This window comes from Neopsephotus bourkii, unplaced genomic scaffold (genome assembly GCF_033783945.1).
Source record: "Neopsephotus bourkii isolate Nb327-2 ecotype Australia unplaced genomic scaffold, CSIRO-AGI_Nbou_v1 NB_272, whole genome shotgun sequence".
Lineage (NCBI taxonomy): Eukaryota > Metazoa > Chordata > Aves > Psittaciformes > Psittacidae > Neopsephotus > Neopsephotus bourkii.
The window spans coordinates 1,955,001-1,969,613 of NW_026900781.1; the positions used below are offsets into that span (position 1 = coordinate 1,955,001).

The following is a 14,613-nucleotide window of genomic DNA, read 5'->3' on the forward strand; positions in this document are numbered from 1 at the left end:
AAGCAGGCTTCCAAAACACATTCGCAGGTGTACTTCAGATTTCGCTTTGTGAAAGCATGTGGAGTACAGATCAGCGAACCACCAACATGCTCGCTCTCTCCAGAGTCTTTCCCAACTAAGACAACTCAAACAAATCCTTATTTACGCTACAGATTTACATTTTTACAGTCAGGGGAGTTGATCCTCAGAATCTGCCGAGTTCCCTGGTTGGTAGTACCGACCACTCACGGAGGCACCGTGTCACGCCTAAGGCTTTCACTGAAATATCTTCCAGTGCTTATTTGCAAACCTTGGCAACCTGCATAAGAGTTGCCTATTGTTATTAGTAGTAGTACTAGTATCTAATATTAATATTAATATTGATAATAATATTATTATTATTACCACTACAACTACTACTGCTACTTCTACTATTATGGCATGGCTGCAAAGGAGGATTACTTCTAAAAGAAGCTGCAAACTGCACGGCTCCTCTTCCAGCTTTTTAGCTATATATTACTATTCTTTTGTTTAAGGAAAGCTTTCTCTAAACAAACCTTGCACAAAAGACTTAAGTAATTAGTGACAGATTCAGGCAATGCAGCCATTCAAATATGGCTGTCTTCTGATCTAGAACGAGCTGATCAAACACCAGCAAGCTAATTATTTCAGACACTGTACAGTAATCACCAAGTCCAAATGTAAGCATTTACAATCAAAACAGGTGTAATTTTCTGCACTAGAAGACAGTCTCATGATCTATAAATGTCAAAACTAATACATATAATGTGTAAGCTTACAATAGAAACCTAAACTTCTGATGCCCACTGCCAAGAGATATCAATGCGGACCTTTTCAGCACTTTGAGATAATAACCAGCCTAGTGTACTAATTTACAAATCCAAAGAAGCAGCAGTCTGCATTTGAAATACAACCTGTGAAAAAGTACAAAAGGAAAACAGCAGTATAGGTATTTTGCAGACAATCAGTGCTTAGCTCTGTTCTCAGTGAAACAGAGGGTTAGTTTTGTGCTATCTCAGGGGGATCAGGCTTGCACCCTATTACCCAGGAACCTACAGCTCTGTTGTGCATTCCTCTTTCTCTCAACTCCCCAGCCTTAAAAACAGTGAGAATACTTTTCAAATGAGCAGTCCAAGTACACTAATCTCATTCTCTGTCTTGAAATATTCAACAACTTCTTTTGAAAAATATTTAAGATAATGATGTTGGAGAGTCATTAAAGTTTTGGGTTTTGTTTTTTTTTCAAAAAAAAAAAAAATCAACTTTACACATACAAAGAACCTCACCACAGTATTTTCCATTTAGGATACATTCTTTTAGCACTTCTTAAGAAACCAAACAAGTTTGATGTCTCACGGCGCTTCTTTCTCGGACTGGTAGGTAAGGAGGTGACACAGGTGGCATCAAAGTAAATGCTGCTTTGCCATAGCTGACAGTATACACAGAGGCTACCAAGATGTTTCACAGAACAACAGACTACCGTCTCAGTCCAACAACTCCTACTCAAATGAGTAGCCTTTGCTCATATTAAAACACCACTGAAATTAACAGGATTGAAAGAGTATGAACTATTCATTCAAACAGCAGTCTTTATGGTCTTGTCCTAAACAAGCACTCCAGAGGGGAAGAAAGCAAGACTGAAAATGATGACTGGTAAGTATTTTTTAATATACGTATGCGTACTGGAGAAATGAACAGGGTCCCAGTATTTCACAAATGAGGTTTTCAACATCCCTTTCAGAATTACTGTTTAATATGAAAGCACTAATGCATTTATTGTTGCTTTTGAAGTGGAAGTCCTCACTGACTTCAACAGGGAATAAAGCTTAAAAGTATATGCCTCCTCCACATGAAAGGGTATTTTTGGTGTTTCTTAATGCTCAATCACTTTATAAATGACAGAAGGCAGTACCAAAATATTATCCAGATTACTAAAAGTTTTAAGTGTTTAAATACGAAACTAAAAAATAAGTCAGTTTTAGTTACAGCATATACCTATTACAGGAAAACACAGCATTTTTCCATGTTTCCTTATGTTTTATAGCCTGCATCCATTTTCTGATATACTGCAAAGTGATTAAATCCATTATGTACTGAATAATTTCATTTTTTTTCTTTTATCTCTCCTGAAGAAAAACAATCATTTTTATTATTACAGTGAGCATGTGGTGCAGTAAAAATTTTCAAGGACTTTGGGGGAATTAATCGAGCACTTGCTTAATCTTACAGACAGGAGCTGGATTTTGCAGTTCTTAGTTACACAAAAGGTGTTGAATGGGAGTTTTGTCAAGCAGTCAGGATCTCAGCCACTAATAACCTCTCAGTTATTTTCTTTTTCTCATTAGCAGTCTAACAGCTAACAGACTAATCTGAAGCTGCTACGGGATGCAAGATGAATTGCAGCACATAAAGCTTACCCTAGGAAAACAGGTGAAAAATTGTAGGCAGCATCTCTCACACGGTACTCCCGGCGAGCTCCTGAGCAGGTACCAAGCCACCAAGCTGCGGTGGCTCCAGCACAGTGCTGTCACTTGGGTCTGCCCCTAAAATTAGCTCACAGAAATTCAAACAGAGGTGTTTTGAGAAAGTCACTTTGGGATGGTGATACCTGAAGCGGCTCAGGTGCTCTGCTGACTCAGTGAGGGGGTGCAAGGGGTTGATGCCAGGTGGCTTTGCTCTGCCACCTTCCCTAAGTGTATCCACGAAGCGCTTTTCAGGCTGGAGCAATGCATGGCTGCAGTGAGGATGGTGCTGGCCTGTAAGACGAAAGCCTACTGCGTGCTGTGCAAGGGAAAACATAATGAATGGATGCTTCAAAAACACTGCCATCTACTCCTGTGAAACAGACTGAAATGAAACATCACATCCTAGTCAGGTTAATTCTGACAAAATATGCTGTTTATTAAATGCCCCCTTTCTCCAGTCTGGAAAAACGCCAGCCGACCACCGTGTTTCATCTGCCCTCCAGGATCTTTCTGTTCTGTCCCAACTTAAATCACTTCTAGTACTGTACATGTAAATGACCTGAAAATCACCTTTTCAGTTATGTTAAGTAAGGGCTATTACAATCACTTTCTCTGACAATTCAGAGCTGTGTTTGTTATTCTGTATAACAGAATCATAAAATTATGTATGATTCATAAGACACTTGAATAAAACCAGGTAAGAGAACTGACATTTTTTAGGCTTTCATCTATTTCAGAATCCTGATACCTTCCTGAAGCATTCAAACAAAAGTGTCTTGTAAAGGAATCAAAGAAATGTGTGAATAATTTTTTTCTGAAGCTTCTTTTTAGACTGTGCAATAATACAAATGAAAGCATGGAAAAGTGTTGCATGAATTTCTATTATGCCTACATTCAGAGCTGCATAATCGAGACTTATCAAGACTTAAATGTTTTCTAAATGTAGGAATTTCTTTCAGGAAGAAAAAGAAAGCAACACTGATCTTCCACTGAAAAGCAGTGTACAAACTGTGAAGGAGTTTCAGAAAAAAATGTGTTTGTTAACATCAGCTAAAGATAAAATGTCTGCTAACTATGAAGACAGATGTATAAAATGCTCTCACATGCAAATCCAATAGTCATTCCAAAGTGCAGCTCACAGCACTTTTGTATATTTAAACAAGCAATATTACAAATAGAACTCTGAGAACAGCGCGCCCATACAGGACAACTATTTACTACTCCTATCATCAGAATTCACTAATTTACTTTCCCCCAAGCACAATTTTAATAAAGTAACAAAAATATACTTTAAACCTCTATAAATTTGTTTTCAAAATCATATTCATTTGGAAATAGCAGCCTTGTAACATCGTATTGGTCCTTGAGAAGAACACTATTACTTTTTCCTTAGCTTTATAATCTCTTACAATTGACAGAGCTTTTAAAGAAAGTTTTCTTAAATTGTCAGAACACGTTTATTTTCTTGCAAATTAATTCTTTTTAACTCTTTATGATAGCTTTGAATCCCATAAAGAAAGATGAATTATCACATACTGAGCCCAAGCTGTGAAACAGGAGGAGACAAATAGAGACCCCTACTGTGTTTAACAATGTAGAAGAAATTCCAGACTCAAAAATTTTCTGTCCTTTTTCTCAGCCCACAAAAGCTGTCAGTACGGATTTGAACAGTGGAGGGCACTCTTGCTATGCAAAACTCGGTGCTGACCTGGCACATTCGGTTTGATCTATTCAGTAGCCTAAATCTCAGAATTTGTTAAGTAAGAGCCACCTGTGGCACAGGCACCAACTGTATTCTGTTAGAAGCATTTGCAGTTTCTAATCTGTGGAGTGAAGCGCTTCGTTACCTCGAGCACTGGCACCTTTCTACGTGTATGCAGACGTGGAACAGATGCAAGCTTCACAAATTGTTCGGGATATCTGTGCAAGATACCGCAGTAAATAAGACCTGTGTTAGGTTTTTCAAAATTATATAAACAGCTATTCGGTTGGCTGTTATTGCATATCTATATGTTAATTCTGGGTTGTGTAAAATTCGCGTACAAATATGCTGGTGTCTGTAGGAGCTAAGTTTATTTGGAACGCATCAAGTTTCATGGGGAAACTTAACAAAAAATTGAGGTCAACACTTCTAACATAGCAAACATGTACAAGACATTGAGAGAAACAAACCAAAACAAATAAATTAGAAGAAAGAAGCAGAACACTAGACTCTGCATGGATTTCCTATTTTGAAAAGTGTATCATTAACTACATCTTCAACTACGTAACTCTGCAGAATGAAGCCAACCACTTTCCGCACAACCGCAGAAACGCTGACAAATTCGTGTTTGGAGGCTCACAATAAGAGAAGTCAATGTGAGGACCCAATCCTGCATCTCCTACGCATCTCAAAACTGAACTTACAAGTACTGGACTCAGCAGCACTACTCCTTTGAGTAAAATTACTCATGTGCAGGAGTGCTTGAAAGAGCAAACCAAGAGTGATCCAATGCCAGTTGTGCAGCTCAGTCATTTTGCTCATTTACCGTTCCCTGTGCTGCAGTATTACACAGGATAGCAAAGCACACAAAGATCTGAACAAATTAATTAGCTTTCATCATTTGCAGTTTCGGAGACATTACTACACCAACAAACCCATAAAATAAAGTTATCAGATGGCACCAGCAGAAGGGGGCTCCTGAAACACTGGAGAACAAGTCGCTTTTGATTAACTGAAACAAAAATACTGCAGCACCTGCAGGGTTAATTAAGCAGCTCAAGATGCTGGGCTTCACAAAAGGAAACCTTTTTCCTCCTTTAAGAACTGTAAACACTTGTGCTGAACTAGATGGGCATTTGATAAGCTGTACAGCATGTAGCAAACTCAGAGGGATCTCTAGTTAACACTCAAATTCAGTGTTAACACTTAACAGAACAGTGGTAAGCCGTGCTGCCAAGGTCAACTGCACAGATGTACTAATTGTATTATGAGCTTGACATCTAGTGGCCACCCCTGGCAGGGCAAAGCAGGCAAAGGTTAAATCAGCAAGCCTTGTCAAAGCACTTCTAACTACTCACCCTCAGGGAGAGTCCTGGGGAAGCTTTCTGGCACTCTCCAATCCCACCTTCTCCCCGGGATGCAGGCTGAGCTTCGGCAGCAGCCCGCTGTGCGACCACACAGGGCAGCACCCACCCATGAGGCACCCACTTGTGCCTCCTGCACCCACACCCCATGCACCCACCCTGGCTGGCTGGGGGAGGTTAACAGCCTTCCTTCCCAAATATTTTGGTGTGCCTCATTCTCTGTGCCAAAAGTTTGGACATTTTGTGGATTTTTCTTTCTTGCCTAGTGTCAGGGTCTAAATTTTTGGGGGGGTCTTGAAGGGCACTGCCACCACCCCAGTATTAAAGACTGTCGGCAAGAGTTTCAGAAGGGATCTTTTTTAAAGGTTTAGCTTACCCTGTGATGGATGTTTGAGTTCAAGTATACTAACTTGATGTACCCTAACTACAGCAAGTATTTCTAAAGACCCCCCCTCTTTAGTCTGCTGTCTTTTCACTTTTCAACTTAAAAGAAACACTTTTTTTTTAAATGTGTTTCATTATGGGTTTCTTTCATCCTTTTAAACAATTATTTTTCTGGCTTTCCCAATTCTGGGAAGAAATGTACTCTATGTCCAACAGCTCTAGAATTGAACCAGCTCCTTAAAGTATATTTTGACCTAAATTCCTTTTTTTAATTAATGGAAAACTCTCACTACTTTTAGTGGGATATTTTAAGAGGGCTCAGGAAACAGGATTTTGGCCCTTTACATTGAAATGTACAATTCAATAAAAATTTACTGCTGGAACTAGATTTACTCAGGCTTCCTTTGGAAAAAAAAAAAATACAGCAAATTACTCTCCTTTTACAAATGCAATATTATGAAGGAAATTATTTTTATGTGCTTTGTTTTGGAAAATGTGTCAGTACTTAACTATTTTAATGTCATGTCAGACCTGGTTTATTATCAACAAAAGTGACTGACTCATGTCCTGACTGGTGGATAGTCAACAGATATGTTTGTCCTGGCTTGGCAGTCAACAAAACAAATGAAGGAAAGATAACCACAAAATCTTCCCAGGACTCAAACTATTTTTCAGAAATTGCATTAATATTCGTTATTATTTTTACTTTTTTTTTTTTTAATGCCACCCATTTTTTTGAATTGCAGATTTCCCTCTTTCTTAGGCAAGAAGAAGTAATTTTCAACAGCTTAATGCAAGCATGTTAATGGCTTAATTACACAGAATTTAAAGCAACACCTTTCAAAATTTCCTCTCTCCAACTCCGTAAAAACCAGCTTTAATATCTACCCCAGGAGATGGTAAGACCTGCTCTAGACCAGCACCACCACATAAAATCTGACCCAGTTCTGTCTACGTTCATTGCTACACATATATCAGCAAATCGGCTGATTGTTGTCGTTTCCTTATTATTCCAAATGTTTTCCTATTGGTAACACAGTTAAAAAAAAGTATTAAAAAAATTATACAAATACAGATGTTACACAGTTTGAACGCTAAGTCTCTACTGTAATAGCAAAACTATTTACATAAAGTTTCAATTACCATTTCTTAGCAAAGGGACAATTCGCAGCAATACTTATTTGGCCTTTATTTTCCAAAACAAAAAGCCTCCTCTTACAGTTGCCTCAGAACAAAAACTTGCAAAAAATCACCCAAGTTACGTTTACCGAGAGCTGCTTGTGACCTCTCAAGTTTTAAAGGCAGTAGTGTCTAACTGATGTGGAACAACCTCTATTTTGTATGTAGGAATGTCCCTCCAAAATGTGTTTTTCCCCTCTGTACATGCAGATAGAGTGAGCACACACGCACACGAAGCTGGTTGCTTCATAGCAAACTGTGTCGTTGCTGTGGCGGAGCATGTGTGTCTGTGTACACACTCCACAAGAATACCGAGAGCAGTCACAAACTGCTTAAAACTACACAGCCCAATCTCACTTTACCAGGATGAAAAAGATTCATTAGTTTAGACCATGCTGTGTAAGAGTGGGGAGAAAAGCAGGTTCAGTATTTTAAAAAAGTACTGCAAACGGCACAGTAGAAAACTGTCATTATAAAGCTAACTATAAGGTATCTTCCACCTCAGACTAAACAATGATACATCTTTGCCAGAAACTTCGCATGAAAAAGTCCAAAGCCTCATTTGTCATCACCCTTTACCAGAATCTCACTTGCACGCTCCAAAAATCACTTTTCAGCATTACAAAACCCCCCTTTTATTATCCCTACTTTCAAAGTACAAATGCTACATCCATGGCTTAATATAAAAATTAATCAGAGTTGAAGCATGTTCATTGTGCCTCTAATTCTGATTCGTTTGTAATCTGTTGAATTAGGCAAGTGTATTAGAAATGTAATTCCAGCTATTACAATGCTTTACATTTACTGAGAAACTGAGATTATTGTATTCTACAGGCAGTCATCTGAGCCCTGCTGCTCCTGGTTTTAAATGATTTCAATCATATCTTCTAATTTAGTAACCTCAAAGTGTTGGGGTTTTTTAAGAGGTATCTTTTGTTCACTCTTCCACAATGCAATTATTCAAGTACTGTATCACCACCAGCTGTTTTGTTAACACTTCCTTTCAAAATTATTAAAAAATTTATTTTTAGCATTTCACTTTCAACAAATAATTTCAAACGATTTTGAGTGTAAATCTGTAGTTGATGACATTGCTAATTATCTTCAGATTTCTAACAGTTTCTCACCATCATGACACTGCCCTGATTGAATTCATTTGTATTGTGCTCTACCCCAAGCTGGCTATAAAATTGCTTGTTCTGATGCTTAAACTTCTGTAGTAATGTTAGCATGAAAGTTCTGCTGAGACCAGCCAACTTAAAATCTGGCCTAATGTTCATCTTCCATTCTGCTCCCCAAACTGCCAGGCTTCTCTCTGCCACTATGAGTGTCCCTTCACTCCAAGGATTATGCTTATGGGACATTCATTTTTAAAAGCTTCACTTAATAAAATCTATTTTGAGGTGATATTAAACACAATTCCATTAAATAAATAATAAGCTTCATTTGTGTCATCTTGTGTTAACAACAACTTCCACTTTTGAAGATAAACAGCCGAATTAGTGGAAAGGCCACATGTACCAAATAATACTGCTTGAACAGTTTGCTTTCTAAAAACGACAAATATTCTTGCACTATTTTTGGCCTGTTGCAAAATACATTCAGGAACTGTAGCAATATCTTGATTACAGCTGTGAACAGAAACGAAGAACAGTGACTTGACAAGAAATGCTTTAATTCACGAGATCTGGAGCACTCATTATATCTGGCCTATAAAATTGCTTGCAGTATAGCAATCGTTAGGCTTCCTAATATAACGTGTAAATGATTTACATTACACTAATGTGCACTAGATAGCCCTCTGCTCGTGTGTCCTGCCCCCACCTCTTTCTCGTTTCTCAGATGGAAGTGCAAACCCAACAGCACTACTTTAGCTTGTTAATTGTTAACTATGACGGGTTTCACTCTAGTAATTAAAATATGTTTTAATAAAAGGAAACATAGCACATTCTGATAACAGCCTTCCAAGGATGAAAAGTATTTACATTGTTGCATTTTAGGGCTGCTGTGAAAGCCGATTTTGTGCTATTCAGGGACCACAATAATAACGCTTTAAAATTCCTCACTGGGATGCAATGTAGTCCTTTTGATGGAAAGACTGTCTTTCTCATTCGGCAGAAATAAATCCATTCATTTGATCATGTAGTCATTGAGGGCAATACAAAACAAACCAAGTGTGAGAAATTCTATGTGATGAAGTAAACAAAACAAAACCCCCCAAAAAGGGAAAAAACCCCCCAAACATTTCCATGACAAAAAGATTCTTTGTCCTTAATCTACCCACCATATGCAAGCGTTTCTTTTTAGCATATCTCTTGTTCTAATCTCGGGTGACATGGCTACATAGATAAGATTCACAAAACAAAACAAAAACCTAGTTTAACAATTATATATATTTTTAATTTATTAACTCACCCGGAGTGTCATAATGAAGTTGTGGGGTTTTATTTTTCTGTGCTGAAATGGGTTCAGGGCATGTAAAAGTTTAGAATGCTAATGATGAATTCTTAGACCTAGGTCCCACCCCAACAGAGACTGAGCTCAACGAGCCTTGTTTACATGATAAAATACTAATTCTCACCTGCTTGCCTATTTTAGTTGCTTTTACAGGACCACTGTTTCCTAAGGAATAAAAAAAAAAAAAAAAAAAAAGGAAATAAATGTGGAAAATGCACTGCTCTGTTCCTCCGCTGTGACAGGAGGAAGCATTTCTCTGTGTGTCTGTTATTGTCAACACCCAAGTGGGCTTTCCTGAAGCAGGGGCAGTAGCCCCTCAGCAGCCCTGGGCAGTGTGGGACTCGCTCCCTGGGTCCCCAAATACGCTGGGAAGGAGCAGGAGGCTTAACGATTTGCCAGTCTGACAGATGTTTTAACCTGATGAAGTGGATTCACGCTGCCCTAAGCTTCAGGGCTGCAAAGTTCAGATACAATAGTCAAAATCCTCCTCAGGCTTCAACTTTGCTGCCTTTCTCTCCCCACAGATGCAACTTAGAAGTCATTATAGTTTTGAAGCAGGAGAATGACTTTTTTTCTTTTTGAAGGAGGGAGGGCGGGGAAGGATAAAACAGTGGAGAGAGGGGCCTACACAGAAAACACTGGGGGCTCTCACTAGCTTGTGCGAGCAACTAAGCAGGCAGTGGGCTCTGCGCAAAGAGCAAAAGAAAAACTTTGAAGTGGAAGCTCTCAACTTAGCCCAGGAAAAGTGAGATTGGGCTGCAACATGCCTTTGCACACTGCAAAGACAAGGATTACAAAGGAAATTAAAAGTTAGAAAAAATGAATTTAAAAAAAAAAAAAAAGAAAAAAGAAAACCCTGTAGGCCTTTCCTCGAAAAACAAAATACAGCAAAGTGGAAATAAGGAGTGATTACAGCCCAAACCTTTCCCGCTTTGGACACTTGTTCACTAGGAGCCCGGGCAGCCCAGATGCAAGTGTGCGTGTGCCTGCTTGTGGGGAGGGAGCGAGGAATGGCGGATGGGCGAGAAAACAACCCTTCCCCACTGCCTGCAGCCGGCGCGACAGGGGCTGGTGGCGGTGGTGGCACTCCGTGTCACCCATCACTGATAATAACTACAGTCGCAGCACAGTCGGGAAAGGCGGCGCACGGTGGGGGAGAGCCGAGAAGCTGCTGCTCAATCTCGGAAATAATGTAGTTGGCCCCGCTGGCCCTGCCCACTCCTGCCGGGGTCCCCTGCCCTCCGGGCAACAGGGGGCAGCGGCCGGGATAGCCCGAAACCCAGCGGGCTGCCCGGAGACGCGACTCCCCGAGGCGCGGGGCAGCCCCTGGCACCGGCCACGCTGAGACTACCCCGGGGGGGCGCACCGGGCCCCTACAACCCTTGCCCACGGAACCCTCCGGGACCCGCAGCCCCCGGCAGGACACCCCGGCTCCGGCCGCCCCAACTTTCCTGCCGGGGGGAGGAAGGGGACGGACGGACGGACGGACATGGCTCCTGCCCGCTGCGAGCCGCCAGCGGGGGAGAAAAAAAGGGAACACCAAAAAATGCACAGCGGAGAGGAGGATGAGGCGGCAGGCGCTGCTCCGGGGTGCCGCTCTGCAGCTGCTCGAGGGAGGGCCTGGCCCCACCGCCGAGCCCAGCCGCGATTAAAGTGCTCGGGAGGCCAGGAGGGAGCTGCGGGAAGGGATGGTTAGTCAGGAGGTGGGCTGCAAAAACTTGGCTAAACTGCTAACTTCTCAGTTCCGCTGCCTCTTCCCCCAGCTGCTCTAATTCCCATTCTCCCGCGACAGAGTAATTGCGCTCCCGTGTTCACCATCACCATAAATCCACCTATCTCCATCCGAAACACACTCACAAAAGGAGAGAGAGAGAAGGAGAAAGAGGCGCCGAGAGCCCTTACCGTGCTCAGAAACTACCTCCGCTTGCAGCTCTTCGTCCGATTTGAGATGCTGGGGTTTCGCTTGCTTTCGACGAGACATGCTGCTAACTGAGCCGTCTTGACTCTGCTTTTTGCAGAGGCATCAGCGACGTGGAGGTGGAAAGGGGGGAGGAATTGGGAACGAGGGAATGGGAGAGGGGGAGTGGGGGCTGCAAATAACTGTTCGCAAATAAAAAGTCGAGTTGCAAAACAAATCAAACAACAACAGAAAACGCAACAAAAAAACCAAACAAAAACAACAACAAAAACCCCAAAACAAACAAACAAAAAAAGCAGAGCTAAACCAGCCAACCAAACTGGGAGGGAGTGCGGGTGAGCGGGTGAGCGAGCGGGGGATCAGCCGGGCGGGGTGTGCGCGGTGCGGCAGGGTGTGCGCGGCGGGCTGGGGCGGCTGCGCGGAGCGCGCATGGGGCTCGGTAATTATGATTGTGAATAATGCATGGCGATTAATGGTGCTGGGGGCGAGCGCGGATTGGCGCGGCTCCAGCGGACTCAGGCTGCATATGTAAATGAAGGACGGGGCTCCGCAATTAGCCGCTTCGCTCCGCCAAATGATGCGTCTCCCCGGCACCGGCAGCGCCGCCTGCGAGAGGCACCGGGCGCGGCGGCGGCGGCAGCAGCGGCGGCGGCGGCGGCAGCAGCGACACACACACGCACCACGCAGGAGGGCTCTGTTTTGCACACACTTTACACAACATATGTGCAAGGTTCACTTGTTGGGGGAGGTCACGATCTTCGCTTTTCTTTCTTTCTTTCTCTCCTCCCCCCCCCCCGCCCCCCGGCTCTCAGTTTGTTTTTTTGTGTTTTTTTTTTTTTTTTCCTTTGCTTTCGGCTTCTTTGATTTCTTTTCTGGGTTTTGGTTTGGGTTTTTTTCCTCCTTTCTTTCTTCACATCACTCTGCGTCCTCTTCTCTCCGTCTTTCTCCAGAAGTTGATCTGCAAGGCATCTGATTTCTGTGTGCGTGTGAGTAAATTCTTCCCAAGAGGAAAAGAAACTTTTGTGTACGCTTTTGTTTTTTTCCTTTCTTTTCGATGTGCGTGTGTGTTGCTCCGCTCTTCTTTCCCCTTGCTCTTCACATGCTTGTCTTTAGCTCTTCCTCCATCCCGTCTCCTTTTCCGTCCCTCTTTCTCAGTCTCCCCGGCTGACTTTTGTTCTCTCTCGAAAGCGCACGCACGCACACGCAGAAGACCTTGGGCAGTTTTGTCTTTCACCTCTCCTTCCTTCTTCTTTGTCTTGCAGCTTCTTTCTCCAAGCAGAGACTCCCCGTTGGTGGTGGTGGTCACTTCCTGTTGTCCATTGGTAGGAAGTTTTTTTTTCTTTCTCCCCCTCTCTCTCTCTCTCTCTCTCTCAGGTTGTAATGACTTTTTGTGACACTCCTCGCCCTCCCCCCCACCCCACCCCCCGGCTCAGTCGTGTGTCCTGTTAGCTAATGACAGCGGTCTCTCGTGTGCGCCGATGAGCAAGTCCTTGGTCTCCAGCAAACAGTATCGATCCTCTCGCAGATTCGGGGGTGGGGGGTGGCTGTGGTTGCTGTCGCAGGGGCGATCCCCCCTCTTCTGCCTCGTCTCGCCTCGCCTCGCTCGCAGCGGAGCCGGCAGCCGCTCCCAGCTCTGCGGCTCCCCGGTCGATGCCTCCGCTCCGTGCCGAGGAGCGGTGCCCGCACCGCGGCCGCTCTCGATTTCGGGCAGATAAACTTTCAAGTTTGGGAGCTGTGCGGGTCACACGGCGGCTCCTCCTACTCTCCTCCTCCTCCTCCGCCTCCCGCGCCGCGCTGCCGGGGCCGCCGCCGGGCTGCCCCAGCCCCGCAGCCCGATCAGCTCCCGCCGCCTCCGAGCCTCCCTCTCCGCACGCACTTTCCCAACAGCGGCTTTTCTCCCAGGCCCCCCCTTTTTTGTAAAAGTGAAGGGGGGGGCAAGGGAGAGACTTCCCTCCCCCCCGCTTTCCCCTCTATCGCGTTACCAGTTGCCGTGGAGCCGGGCCGAGCCTCCCCCGCCCCGTCCCTCTGCGCCGCGTCCCCTCCCGCCCCGTCCGTCCCCCGGGGAGGCGGGCGGCTCCGCAGCCGCGCAGCAGCTCCTGCTCCCCGGCAGCCGCCACAAGTTGCCGCTTCCCGTCTCCGTCCTTGCCCGCCTCCCCCTTCGCCGGGGCCAGCCGGGCTCCCATGGCAGGAACCCGCCGCTAGGATGTACCCCGCCGTCACCGATCGCCGCCGCACGGAGCTGCACCGCGCAGCGGCCAGCAGTGCCCGCAGCTCCGCGCATGGGTGTGCGTGTGGGGGGTTTTGAGGAGGGGGGCTCCGCCAGCCGCCCTTGCGATCCTCTTCGCTGTTGTTTTTGTTGTTGTTGCTGTTGTTGTTGGGGGGGGGTTGCCCCCTTTTTTTTTCTTTAACGCTAGTTGCAGCCCGGCCCTCGAGCGCTGCTCGCCCCGTTCCCCCCCCCCCCCCCCCCCCCCCGCGTTGTGCGGAGCGGCCCCGTCGCCGGCCCTCGGTGATCGGTGGGGCGCGGAGGCGCAGCCCACCTCGCCGAGCACGGGGCGGGGGCATCTCTGCTCATGGGGCCAGGGATCAGTGAAAGGGATTTCCTCCTAATACCCCCTCCCCAGTCCGTGTAATCCAGCCCTAGTCCTTAAAACACACTAACCCCGGCTTCTTTGGGAGACTCCTCTGTGTAAACTTTCCCTGCTGATAGCTCGCTTTATCTGGTGCGTTTTGATACCGCTTTTCTGGGCTCGCAGTTTATTCCCCGCTTTTATGTGGGTAGGCAAACCAAATAAAGTCAGAGGCGACAGTTTAGGCCACTCCGGATGGTTTGCTGGCACTCATGCCATCGGCGATTTCTGTGGTGCAGGTATTCGTTAGAAACGGGCACGACCCTGAAGGGAAACAAGACTGAAACACCAGACCACAGCCTTTTAGGTATTAGACGAGCACACTTTTCTGCCCTGCGTTTAGTGAGATGTGCACACGGGACCCTTCTCAGTGACTGCCCTCTTTACAATTAAAAAGCTTGTTCCCCTTATATAAATTCTGACACATCTTCTCCCTGTGCTTTTATCCTTGCTGAAAGTTCGGTCTCACTCCGAGTGTCTCGTTTAAAATATCTGGAGAAGATCGTGATAGCTGAAA

General features: G+C 44.6%; 1 protein-coding gene across 3 annotated transcripts in view; it reads right to left on the minus strand.

Moving 5' to 3' along the window:
- Window positions 1-11,720, minus strand: part of SALL3 (spalt like transcription factor 3) — a 25,182-nt gene extending 13,462 nt beyond the window's left edge. For 2 of the 3 annotated variants that reach the window (XM_061346375.1, XM_061346374.1), the window contains exon 1: window positions 11,454-11,719. In XM_061346375.1, the coding sequence (XP_061202359.1) occupies window positions 11,454-11,532 (79 nt within the window). In that variant the 5' untranslated portion in view covers window positions 11,533-11,719. Of the gene's footprint in view, window positions 1-11,453 lie in introns of all 3 variants that reach the window. The other variant, XM_061346373.1, reaches the window with a different exon arrangement.
- Window positions 11,721-14,613: the final 2,893 nt, after the last annotated feature.